This window comes from Panicum virgatum, chromosome 7N, assembly GCF_016808335.1.
Source record: "Panicum virgatum strain AP13 chromosome 7N, P.virgatum_v5, whole genome shotgun sequence".
Taxonomy (NCBI): Eukaryota; Viridiplantae; Streptophyta; class Magnoliopsida; order Poales; family Poaceae; genus Panicum; species Panicum virgatum.
This window is the reverse complement of record NC_053151.1, coordinates 36,739,066-36,752,109: the sequence shown is the minus strand read 5'-3', so window position 1 is coordinate 36,752,109 and position 13,044 is coordinate 36,739,066. Positions and strand designations below refer to the sequence as shown.

General features: G+C 49.7%; 1 protein-coding gene and 1 pseudogene across 2 annotated transcripts; both read left to right on the top strand.

Moving 5' to 3' along the window:
- The first annotated feature begins 919 nt into the window (after positions 1-919).
- Positions 920-5,336, top strand: LOC120682138 (beta-glucosidase 16-like). The gene is made up of 12 exons (XM_039963891.1): positions 920-1,269; positions 1,457-1,523; positions 2,529-2,590; positions 2,702-2,777; positions 2,877-2,951; positions 3,052-3,139; positions 3,264-3,516; positions 3,689-3,804; positions 3,977-4,226; positions 4,335-4,437; positions 4,535-4,637; positions 4,773-5,336. Exons 1-12 carry the CDS (start codon positions 1,147-1,149, stop codon positions 4,987-4,989), a joined length of 1,533 nt encoding a protein of 510 aa, XP_039819825.1. The 5' UTR covers positions 920-1,146; the 3' UTR covers positions 4,990-5,336.
- Positions 5,337-8,913: 3,577 nt separating this feature from the next.
- LOC120681826 lies at positions 8,914-12,722 on the top strand (annotated as a pseudogene). The gene is made up of 12 exons (XR_005678104.1): positions 8,914-9,178; positions 9,634-9,700; positions 9,827-9,885; positions 10,054-10,129; positions 10,231-10,305; positions 10,380-10,467; positions 10,543-10,795; positions 10,941-11,056; positions 11,154-11,404; positions 11,671-11,773; positions 12,031-12,139; positions 12,232-12,722. The product of XR_005678104.1 is annotated as a probable inactive beta-glucosidase 14 (transcript).
- Positions 12,723-13,044: the final 322 nt, after the last annotated feature.

Below are 13,044 nucleotides of genomic sequence, written 5' to 3'. Positions count from 1 at the left end.
CCATTAGCCGTGTAATCTAATCAGCCAACGAACCATCCATCCATGTGCTCGAGCTCATCAGCTCCAGATTCTTTCCACCCAATCCCAGTTCTGACTTCCCACATGCGTCGGAGAGGGGGCAGCGCCATTGCCCATTGGTCCGCCGCCGCAACGAAACGCCCACTTGAACCCTCGCCCCCGGAGCGGAGAACGACCGCCGCGTCCTCGGAATTAACGGATCGTCGTGACCGGCCGCCCCATCGCGGGGGCGCCCTCGCCCGCGTCCCCAGACGAGACCGCGACGACGCCATCGCCATTCCTTGGCGTTCCCCCCTGCATGCACCGTACGCTACGCACGCCGGATCGCACGTGCCAACGGAGCCCCCCTCCCCCAGCACGTCGCGCACACGTCGCCGCTCAGCTGCTGCCCGCGCAACTCGCCGGCGGCGGCGTCCGGCGCCACAGACTGAGACAGTGAAACCTTTGCCCAGGTCAGTAAGTCACCTACCAAGCACCCACCGGTGTCGCTGCCCATCATGGTTGCTTGCGCCGACGACGGCGCGCTGCACGTGCACGGTAGGCTATACCGATTCGATTCTCCGGGCAAAAAAAAAAAGTTGGACTTGAACGCCCATGAAGCCATGATGGATAAGGATAAGGTGGCTGAAATTTCTCTCCACGTGCGCGGCCGCCCGCCGCGACGTTTCCCCGATCTTGGTTACAGTCGAGATCATCTCATTGTCACGCGCGCCACGCGAGCGGCGAGCGCCGGGGGCGGACATCGACACGCGTGCCGCCGGCCGAGCGGCGAGGGCGCGGCCGCTGTCGGGAGTCGGGACGGATGGATCGTCGGACGTCGGGCGTATCGGGTCGGCCTGGCCCGGCCGGGGGCCCCGCTCGCGCAAACACTTGGTGGGTGGTCGGCTGGTCGCCCTCTCACACACACACACACATGGGTGATGGGTCGTCGCGTCTGCGCGCGAGAACGTGCCGGACCACACAGCGCAATGATCTCGCCCGATCGAGCTTCTATATATAACCGGCGCGCGGGCACCTGAAGCAGAGGAAGCCGGAAGCTCCAGTGCGGCACACACCCACCGAGAGCGAGGACGCGGCGGCGCCGGCGAGGGGAGAGCTCAGGAAGTGCCGCTGCCTTGAGCGGGCGATATGGCCGTGGTGACGGCGCTGGCGGTGGTGGTGGTGGCGGCGCTCGCGCCGGCCGCGCGCGGGGTGGACCGGAGCGAGTTCCCGCCGGGGTTCCTCTTCGGCGCCGCGACGTCGGCGTACCAGGTGAGCGAGCGGCCGCGTCGATGGCTTTCCCTCGGCAGCCAGCGTCTCTCCTCTCTTTCCCATCCTCTCGCGGTCTCGCCACGCGCCTCACCTTGCCTGAAGGCGGGGGAAGCGGTGGCGTCTGTGTCGTCTTGCTTGCCTGACAAGTGTTCGCCTTCTTCGGTTCTTCCGCCGCCGCCGCTGCCAGATCGAGGGCGCGTACCTGGAGGACGGCAAGGGCCTCAACAACTGGGACGTCTTCACCCACACGCACTGTGAGTCGTCTGAGCCATTTCTCCACCCAAACCTAGTCGATTACTTCTCTCTTTCTCATCCATAACATAATGGCATGAACATGGCCATTGATTAGAACTTCCAAGAGAACTGAAAATCAGAGCTTTCGTCCCAGCTCGGTGACTGGCAAATGCCAATTGCCAATAAGGCCTCCTCCAGCGGTTGCCGCTGGCGCAGGCGACGTCGCCAGCCAGCACAGTAACAACAGTGCCTTGAAATGCGTGCATGTGAGAGAAAAATTGCTCTCGCTAGCCGGCAGCTGCAGCGCTCGCGGATGTCTTTGCACTGTTCACTGATTAAACGACTTTTTTTTGCCGGCGACGTCTCCAGCCGTTGGAGGAGGCCTAACACCATACACTCATCCAGTCTCATCAGACCTGTCCCAGCAACCTTCGTTCAGAAGTTCTCTCCCCTATCATGTGAACGATGATTTACCTACCCTTACTTTGCTGAATGGACAATCTTTGCATCACAGGGACACCTGCAGATTATTATTTTTAGATGACACTGACATTTTCAGAGGCGTTTATTATTTTTAGATGACGCTGACATTTTCAGAGGCCGGCAAACACATTAGTTTGCTTGCGCCTTTGCCTACTAGAGACACAAAATATCAAGCACCTTTTTCAGCCGTGTAGAAATTTTCTCTCTCTCCCTCTTATATATGCTACTGCTGATGTCAATGTGGCGTCAGCGCCACGCCCACTAGGCACTGGGCCTTATCTTTATTTCATTTTGAGGAAAGCCTTATCTTTATTTCATCTATTTGTTCGCGCCCTGGTCATCAATCTCTTGGGAAAACCTGTCGTGCTCATCTCATCTGTGCACTGTATCCGTCAGATTGCCGCTGCCTACCTAAAATTTTTGGAGCTGCTCGCAGGGATGCGTGGCTATAATTCATTCATTCCCTCGCGAAAGAAAATAGTGGCAATTGGTTCAGTAGTGCCCCCTGCTTTTCTCTCACAAGGTTTTTACCCTTCCCGCAGCTGGAGGGATCATGGACGGGCGGAACGGGGACGTGGCCGACGACCACTACCATCGCTACATGGTACAGACTACAGAGAGCCTCCAGATGACACAGAATCACCAAGCAAACTGACCATCGTCGACGATTGGCCATTTTCATTCTGACGCGTTCTGATTCTGAACTTACGAGCAGGGAGACGTGGAGGTGCTGCAGTCGCTGGGCGTCAACGCGTACAGGTTCTCCATCTCATGGGCAAGGATTCTACCAAGTACGGCAGGGTTAAAACTGCACATGAAATTTGTAAGATTTGCCTTGGCGACCGTTCGATCGAACAGTTCCTGATTTGGGTGGCAATGCGTTCTCGCAGGAGGCAGGATCGGCGGCGTCAATCCAGACGGGATAGCGTTCTACAACCGCCTGATCGATGCCCTCCTGCAGAAAGGTACACATGAGACACTGAACACTCACTCCTGTGCTCCGATCTCCAACCAAGAGCAGGCTCTCAACGGTTTCAACACTTTCTTTTTTCCTGTAACGATCAGGAGTACAGCCGTTCGTCACGCTGCACCATTTCGACATGCCGCACGAGCTGGAGGTCCGACACGTTGGCTGGCTGGGCGCCGGAATCCGGTACGGTTGACCTCCGATCCTCTGCTGCCTCGATCTCCAGTTCTTGCGATAGTTTCAGAGACCCGGCAGTTGTTTCAGTCGTGAGAACTGACGATCGACCCTGGTGGTGAAAACTGAAATTCAGGGAGGAGTTCGAGCACTACGCGGACGTGTGCTTCGGGGCGTTCGGCGACCGGGTGAGGTTCTGGACGACGTTCAACGAGCCCAACCTGCTCACCAAGTTCATGTACATGCTGGGCACGTACCCGCCCAACCGCTGCTCCCCGCCGTTCGGCAGCTGCAACAGCGGCGACTCGCACCGGGAGCCCTACTCCGCGGCGCACAACATCATAATGTCCCACGCCGCCGCCGTCCGCACCTACAAGGAGAAGTACCAGGTGAGTGTGCGACCCGGCAGCCTTGGTACTCTGTCAGTCTGTCGATGTTCATCAGATCAGCAGGAGCTTGCTACTGCTTCTGTGTCTGTGACCATGCTGTTTCAGACGACTTCCGGTGGCTGGGGGGAAATGCTGATACATTTTTGATGCATGTGTGGTGTGTGTTGTGAAGGCAAAGCAAGGTGGCTCGATCGGAATTGTGATTGCGATGAAGTGGTATGAGCCGCTGACGAACACCACGGAGGACATTCTGGCGGCGCGACGAGCAGAGTCTTTTGAGCTAGAGTGGTATGTCGAGATGAGGATTAACAATATCTGTTTGTTCTAGGACTACATCCAAAGCTACAAAAGTTTCACCACTGATAATATATGAACATGCCATGCATCCAAATGCAAAAAATATCTTCTGCCCCTCTACTATTACTAATTTACAGGTGACATTCGTATGAACTATTTTCAGGTTTTTGGATCCGATATTCTTTGGTGATTATCCTACACAGATGCGAGAGATCCTAAGATCGAACCTACAAACATTCACCTCGGAAGAGAAGAAGTTACTCCAATACAAGTCTGATTTCATCGGGCTAAATCATTATACAGCGATTTACGCCAAGGACTGCACCCATTCCCCGTGCGACCTTAGTACCTATGAAGGGAATGCGCTTGTCTTCGCTACCGGCGAAAGAGATGGAGTGAAGATCGGGGGAGATGTAAGAACTACCTACCATTTGGCATTAACCTTCTCATATACATTTACCTGGTTGTGCTCATATGAAAGAAAAAACTCACGAAAAATCTCTGGTTTGTGAACCTTATAGACTGCGTTCGTCGGTTACTATGTCGTCCCGGAAGCCGTGGAGCTAGCTATCAAGTATGTCAACCAGAGGTACAAGGACACGCCTGTTTACATCACTGAGAACGGTGAGTTACCCTTCTTGGTCAGGACCTACTCCAGGCTCCCTGAAGACTGAGTGCCTCTCTGCATTTCTTTCCATGCTGAATGGCCATGTGTTCTCAGGTTACTCGCAGTGGAGTGATGTCAGCAGGGAGGAGCTGATCAACGACGTCGAGAGGTTGAACTACCTGCGGGGCTACGTCACTTATCTAGCAAAAGCAATCAGGTGACCCTGATCTACATCCATGATCGATGCTGCTTAGCATTTTACCACGGATGCTCTGAAAATCCGTAAGCTATGGATTGTTCCTCTTGCTAACAGCAGAAAGTTTCCAATTCTCTCTCGTTGTCCTGCGCGCAGGAACGGGGCAAACGTGCGGGGCTACTTCGTGTGGACGCTCCTGGACAACTTCGAGTGGACGTTCGGGTACAGCGTCAGGTTCGGGCTGTACCATGTGGATTTCGACACGCAGGAGAGGACCCCTCGGATGTCCGCGAGGTGGTACAGGAGCTTCCTCACGGGATCCGCCGCCCTGACGACGGGCGAAGCGGCGCAGGAACGGAGAGCGGATTCATGAAGCTTGCTTCCAGCGATCGGACGCAGGTTGCAGTTCCTCAGACTTCAGACAGCCGCATGCAGGTCCCTGACGTCTGAAATCGATTGCTCCTCGTCAGAATGCTTGTGGCGGTGGAGTGCGTACTGGTGTGGTGTAGGTGCAAAAAAAAATTTAAAAGGGGATAGGTGCAAAATATTGCCTACTGGTATTAGTAGCTAGGAATTGTATACGGGTCTGCTGGATGGAGTGGTGCTCCAGTCTTCCTTGAACAGAGCTTTACTGATGCGCGCGAAACCGGGAACACGGAGTGTAGGATGGGAACAAAGGGCTGAATGGGAGCCTTTTAAAAATCTTCGAAAAAACAACTACAATTCACTGCCAAAACATCTCTTCTGATCACCAAGATGATACGAGTCAACTGATGACACGCTCATCCTAGGAACGATTAGGAATTCTTAATACATGGCGGAAGCAACGTGGAAAGCACGGCAGAGAAAAACTTGCACTGTAAAAGAATCTAAACTATCTCCAAAGCACCCTAACTAACTAACTAAGCATGTGAGAAATAACTAGAATTAGCAAGAACAAGACTAATTAAAATTAGCTAATTAAGCAAGCATAGATTTAAAAGCCATTAGCAAGAGAAAGTACTAATTAACAAGCTACACCAGAAATTAATTAAACGTGAGAGGAGTAGAGAAAATAAAAAGTGCTCACAGGGCTTTTGTTTGCTTCACGCCGGCCTGCTCCCCAAGCTTGGCGCTGTAGGCGCCTGCTCCACAGGCGCTGGGCTGCCAGCCTTTCAGACCCTGGGCCACGTCCCAAGGCCTCCTCACGCTGGCCTCCTAGGCCGGCTCGCACCTCCTTGTGGGCCTGCTCACGCCTAGGCCACCTCCGTGTGCGCTCTGCCTGGGCGCTGACCGCACGTGGGCCGGTAGCCTCGCGGCCCGCTCGCGCTGGCAGAGGAGAGCGCTCCAGGCTCGCGCACGCGTTGCAGAACTCAGGCGCCGCCGGCAGGCAGGGGGCGCAGTGCGCCCCTCAGGCCTCAGCGCTCCGCCGCGCGAGCCGCCGCTGGCCAAGCGCGCGCGCTGCGCCTGACGCTCGCGGCTGCCGTAGGAAGCTGCACAGGAAGCAAACAAGGAGAAGAAAGGAAGGGCAAGAACACAAGCAAACCTTCGAATAAAACCTATGAAAGGATCGGGTGCTCTGACGTAAGAGGGGAGGGGTGAATTAGGTGTTAAGAGGGGAGGGGTGAATTAGGTGTTAATAAAAAACTTGACCTATGGCTCCAACTAGTTTGCACAAAACTTAAACTAAATTAAACTATCTAGATGTGTAACTAGGTTGTTCTAATGTGAAACCCCTATCCCAAAAGAGTTATACACTCTATAGCCTTTCCTAACAAGAAACTATTCTATGAAAGTAAAGGCACAAATGTGCAAGTATTAAATGCGGAAGCTTAAAAGAGCGGGATAGGAGATAGCAAACTCTTGACGCGGGTGTTTATCCCGTGGTTCGGTTAGCCACAAAGGCACATCTACATTCACGTTGTTGTAGCACTCACTAAGAGTATTGCTACTCGGCCACCAAGTCTTTTTCGTGAACACAATTACGGTCACCTTGGCCTCAGGTTCCACTAAGGAGCTTCTCCACAAAGGATGGGGTCTCCACGTCCCCCGCACAAAGATGTCATCGCCGCTCCACACTAAATCGGAGGGTCGATGACGTTGCCGGCGAGCTTCGCAGCTCCAAGGAGGCCGGCGCACCAAGCTCTTGTTTGGTTCACTAGAGAACCACAGCACAAAGGCTCAAGGCCTTGCAATCACACTCACTAAGAGCTAACCTTTACACAACACTCTCAAAGTGTGCTAAGGGCTAAGAATATGATCTTGATGCTCTTGGATGGCTTGAAGATGTTCTTTGGTGTGTGTGTGGGATGTTCAGCAACTCCAGCAAGCTTCAAATGGCCGGGGTGAGGCGTATATATAGGCCACCAAGTCTTGTAGCCGTTGCTCCAACGGTCAACAGAAAATCTGCGTATCATCGGATGAACCGATGCCTCTGGCATGGGTAGCGTCGGTTCATCCGGTCACTCTAAGCAACTGAAGTAGCCGTTGGCTTCTCTGACACAGTTGCAGCGACTCCAGGGGCCATCGGTTAAACCGATGGTTATGGCGTCGGTTCAACCGGTCTCTCACAGCAACTTGTTGGGTTCTTCTCTTCTGCTGACGTCAATGCACCGACGCAATACTCCGATGCACCGTTGGTTGAACCGGTGCTGAAGAAACTTCTCCTGGGCAATTGACATCGTCTCTGGTACATAGTACGCCCAATGCACCGATGACTTTTTTTGGACCGTCGGTTCAACCGGTGCCTATAGGCTGACTTGGCTTCGATTCCCTTCTGCACCAAACATCATAGCGTCGGTTCTTCCGACAAGCGTCCGCTAATCGGGTAGCGGAACCCCCGTAGGGGCGGCCCTTCGGGCCTAGCTACGCCTATCTTCTCTTGTCTTTGTCATCACTTGAACCTAAACACCTAAGAATGATCATCTTAACAATCATATTAATCACATTGATTGCGTTGTCATTCGATCACCAAAATCACTCGAAATGACATAAATGGTGCCATGTTCGTTTCAACCTACTCACTCAAACCACAACAAATCGAAACGAAAGGCGAGCCATAGATTTCCAACCTCAAATATTAACAGATTTAAAAAGAAGTTTGTAAAAAAATAAGTAAAACTCACGTGTTGAAAATGGCACGAAAATATCCGAAAATAGCATAAAAAACTCTGGAAGCACAAATCAAGGACTAATCTTCAATTCCGGAGGACACAAGGAGGTTAGGACCTCCATCACAAGAAATCTCGGCGAATGACTAAAATATCCCTACTATATCTTTTGGATAACTAACCACGCAAGGGTAAAACAATCTAGATTTTTATAGAACCATCGGATAGATACGCCGCGTTCATGACTTCGCTTCATCTCAACATAAACTTCGTGATGACATAAAATGCCCTCCATCTCCGCCATCCGGCCATACCGGCCGAACGCGCACTCGGTTTTGAAGCCCAAACCGGTAAGTTTGCATGCTTAGTGATTTTGAGGTCCAAACCGGTAAATCTACATGCCTAGTAGTTTTGAGGCCCAAACTACCAAACCGTTCCTCCTCGCTTGGCCGTCACGCAACCATCTCGATGTCAATGCGTGTCTAGTCTTCGCCAAGCCTCTGGTGCCTCCGTTCCGCTTGACTCGAACGACATCGTCTTCATTCGTTTATGTACTCTTGCTCTCTAATGCACCACAAGGATCGTCTGTGACTCTGTCCGAACTCCTCGGGTCCCTCAGTTCAAGCCTACTCATATTCGTCTTTCACCGTCCTTGGTTCATCGGTATGAACCTTTCGCCTGACCTTCAGTACATTCGGCGGCCGCCACATCATCGCATCATGCACCTACACATCACAAGCCATGAGACATCAAATTCATATAACATTGTCAGTCACCCATCATTCAGGATTGACCACCATTAATCCTCAACAAGATCGTGCTGCCCCTGAGTGGTGAAAGAAAGGCTTTCGATCTAATTATCTCATAGTCTGTGCTGGGGGCTGCTAGTGATGTACATGTATCATGTATCCTGTATGTTCAGACGATCATGGCTATTTCAGGCGCGAGGGGGCACGCGTGTTCAGTTCATCAGTCTCTTTTCCACTGTTCGTCGTGACGGCCCAACGCGCGCGTTGGGCGTTGGCGTTGAGCACACTCTCCATGCTTCAGCTGCCGTGGCACCAAGCACGGGGGGAGCTTCGCCATCGGGAGCGACGGGGACAGGTCCTCGACTGGTGAGAGGTCCCTGGCCCAATCGCATTCGCACATGTCCTCGACCGGCGAGGTCCCTGGCACGCACAGCTGCATCCTCTCGCTTGTCATGGCGGGCCGTCACGTGGCACCACCACATCCACACGATGAGCCATCTGGTCCGCGTGCCGGCCGGTTGCTCGTATGAAAAAAGGGGAGCTGAGACAGAGAGAGTCAGGGGGAGGGGAAGCTCGCTCGAGAGAAGACATGGCGGGCGAGCTTGTCGTCTGGGTCGCGCTCCTGCTCGCTCACGAGCTCCTGCCGTGCCCGGGCGCATCGGCCGTCGGCCGCGGCCAGTTCCCTGACGACTTCCTGTTCGGGACCTCCACCTCCGCGTACCAGGTACGGTGTGCCGCCCAGCAGTTCGTGGTCCTGCACATGTGTGCAGCTTTCTCCCGGTGCAGAAACATGGGAACAAACCGGAGGAACTCACAATTGCCTGATTGCTTCTGTATCTTGGCATAAGTGCGATATATCGCGCAGGCGACTGCAAGTCTTCTCGTCGCCGATGCCTTCTTTTTTTTTATCTCCGAAACTGCCGTCGCCGTCGCCGTCGCGGCGCCTTTGGTGATCTAGGTTGAGTTCTAGAGTTCGGGTGTCTCGCGGCAACTGGCAAGGCACCGCTGGCCATAGGTGGAGGAGGGATCGATGGTGTGGCTGCAGTGCAGTCCTAATCAGTGGAAGCAATTGCTGAAATTATTGCCGTGGGCGTTTTCTGTAGCTAGCTCGCATTGGTCTTTCTTTTCTGTAACAGTGTAACTAGTGTCGATACCCTTTTTTTTTTTGTGATTCTTCAGATTGAAGGCGCGTATTTAGAGGGTAACAGAGGCCTCAGCAATTGGGATGTATTCGCTCATAAGCCAGGTGAATCATCATAATTATAAACTTTGAATCCCGGGATCGGGATGTATCCTTTCTTGTCAAGTTGGTTTCCTTTCTTTCATCTGTGCTAACCTTTTTGTTTTCTCAAATCCTTAATAATGGTCTCAGGCACAATTGAGGATGGAAGTAATGGTGATACCGCTGATGATCACTATCACCGCTACATGGTAATAAGCTTCCCCTTTTCCAAAATGCAAATAGTATCAAAGGAGAATCTATTGGATGATTATTGGTGTGCAAAATGAAAATTTATACCAGTTACATTGTTCAGATGGAGCTTCCCATCTATTAAACTACTTGACATTGGAAGTATGTTTCTACTTTCTATGCTCCAGGAAGACATTGAATTGATGCATTCCTTGGGTGTCAACTCATACCGATTCTCCATTGCATGGACAAGGATTCTACCAAGTGAGTTTAAAGCGCATGAATTGCTTTTGTAAGGAATTTTGTTGCCTTGGAAGGTTGATTATTAAACAAATGCTACCTTCATAATTAACTTCTTCGTGCAGGAGGTCGATTTGGACATGTTAATCCAGATGGTGTAGCATTCTATAACGAACTTATTGATGCACTACTGCAGAAAGGTAGGGTCAAAAAAATTTGTGCATTGGGGATATAATTTTGAAGGTACGGAGTTGCTAATGACATCCATTAATAGGCATACAACCATTTGTAACAATATCTTATTACGACATCCCACAAGAACTAGAAACACGATATGGTGGATGGTTGAGCCCAGAAATTCGGTATGTGTATTGATGTGGCATAAAGGTGCCTTATAATCCTTGATTAGTTATATTTGACTTCTAAGTACCTTACAGGAAGGACTTTGGCTACTTTGCAGAAGCATGCTTCATGATGTTTGGTGACCGAGTAAAATTCTGGATAACATTTAATCAGCCAAATTTGTTCTTGAAGTTCGCTTATATGGATGGATGGTACCCTCCTGGTCGCTGCTCTACGCCATTTGGTAATTGTGCCTTTGGGAATTCTTCAATAGAGCCATACATAGCAGGTCATAATATGATATTGTCGCATGCAAATGCAGTCAGTGTTTACAGAAAAAAGTATCAGGTACAAACCACAAATCCTCTGGATAATATGGCATTGTCATCCCTTATCTCTGCATATGAATTATTAATCCAAAAAGTAACATCAGTTGAAACTTTCTAATAAAATGTTTATGACATAAATCTATAATATCTTTACCATTTGATAGGGGAAGCAAGGTGGTCATATTGGCATTTCTATGTGCTCAAGATGGTATGAACCGTTCCGGAATACCACAGAAGACATCTTAGCAGTTGAACGTGCTCTAGCTTTTAGTGGTCCATGGTACTACTTTTTCCCTTAGGACAGTGATTTTGTATAAAACTAACACTCCTAGGCAAGTAATAATTATTCAACATCCTGATCAGTTTATATATGATAGGTTTCTGGATCCTATCATTTTTGGTGATTATCCTATAGAGATGCGTGAGATCTTGGGTACAAAATTACCTGAGGTCACAACAGAAGAAGAAATTGAAGGCTACAAAATTGGATTTTATTGGACTCAATCATTATACAACATTATATTTGAAGGACTGCATCTCCTCTCCATGTGAAATAGATCCTATTGACGGGGATGCTCGAGTTTTAAGTTCAGCAGTAAGAGATGATGGAGTACTTATTGGTGAAGTGGTAATACATATTGCCGATATTAATTATTTTGATATCGGAATAGGTCATTATTAGCCTAGTGGTGAGGAGGCTGCTTGAACCCGTTACCCACTAGGGTTCAAGTCATAGGAAGTTAGAATTGAGCTCAATTGATCATCCCCTTCGTTAGTGAGTGCTAAAGTTTGCAGCCAATTTTGAAAGCAACAGGAAGAAAAACTAATTCATTTGAAGTTCTGCTTGAAGGGAGTAATCAATTATAATTGGTGGTCATTATCCCATTCATGCAGACAGGATCCCCATTCTATTACTCTGTTCCTGAAGGGATGGAACAAGTGGTCATGTACTACAAAAAGCGATACAAGAACACACCAACATATATTACAGAAAATGGTATGGCTTCTTCCTGTCAATTCTTTCTGTAAGCTAGAATAACCATTAGTCAGAATTTTGCATTTACAATGTTATATTATTTTGATTTGTGTTGCTATGAAATCTGAATAGGACGCTGGCCAAGCACAAGCGCCACTGTGTTATGCCACTAAACTAATCAGCTAGTTCCTGCTTGCTTGCAATATATATTGTTATCGCATCACCGTATAGTTTATTCGATATCTAGCATATGCTCGCATTTTGTTTTTAATTTTCAGGTTATGCTCAAGCAAGCAATAGCAGCATGACTGCCAAGGATTTTACCAACGACACTCAAAGAATCGATTACATTCATGACTACCTGACCTTTTTAGCCTCAGCAATAAGGTATTTTGCTCAACTCTGACCAGTTCCATGAATGTTTTAGCTACAGCAAAATACGCCATCATGCCTCCTGTCATCTATCAATCTTTTTGAAGGAAGGGAGCTGACGTGCGTGGTTACTTCCTGTGGTCTTTACTCGATTGCTTTGAGTGGACGTCGGGGTACACACTGAGGTTGGGGCTCTACCATGTCGACTTGAAGACGCTGGAGAGGACCCCTAAACTGTCGGTGGAGTGGTTCAGGAATTTCCTCAAAGGTTCGCTTGTGGTTGGGACAAGGCCCCGGAAAGGACATTCCCAGCTGAAGCAGTACACTGCCCAATAACTCCATGATCAATTTTCTACTTGCCGAGTCAAAAAAAAAAAGTTTTCTACTTGCCGTGTGCTTGTGTGTTTTCCGGAGGATTTTGTGTATATTGTAATAATCGTGTGTTGTATATGTGCTGTGCATGATTGCATCTATTGAAAGGAAATGGGCCCCGGAAATGCACACAATGCTCTAGACCATTTGCCCTTTTCTTCCCAAAGGATCATCTGGTCATGTGTCTCTCAAGAATTTCCACTATAAAAGAAAACTGAACTGACCACATGTTGTCGTCTACCTGTTAATTTTAATGTACTATGAATTAATCTCAATCGTTAGGATCTCTTAGCCTAAAGCATGAGCGCATCATCTAGTTAACAGGTAACCGTGATGCGGATCCCTCTCCTACATTTTGTTTGTTGCCAGCTGTGCATGCCTTCTTTCAGCCTCCTGCATGCCGTACGGATGCACATCAGTACAGTACTGTGAAAGAAGCTTGTATTAAAGAATATGTTATCTTCTTGTACCCCGGTCTGATCACTCATTTCCTGCTGGTTGCAATGCGCCAATCAGAGGAACGGCGCGTACCGCACATTGCACACGGA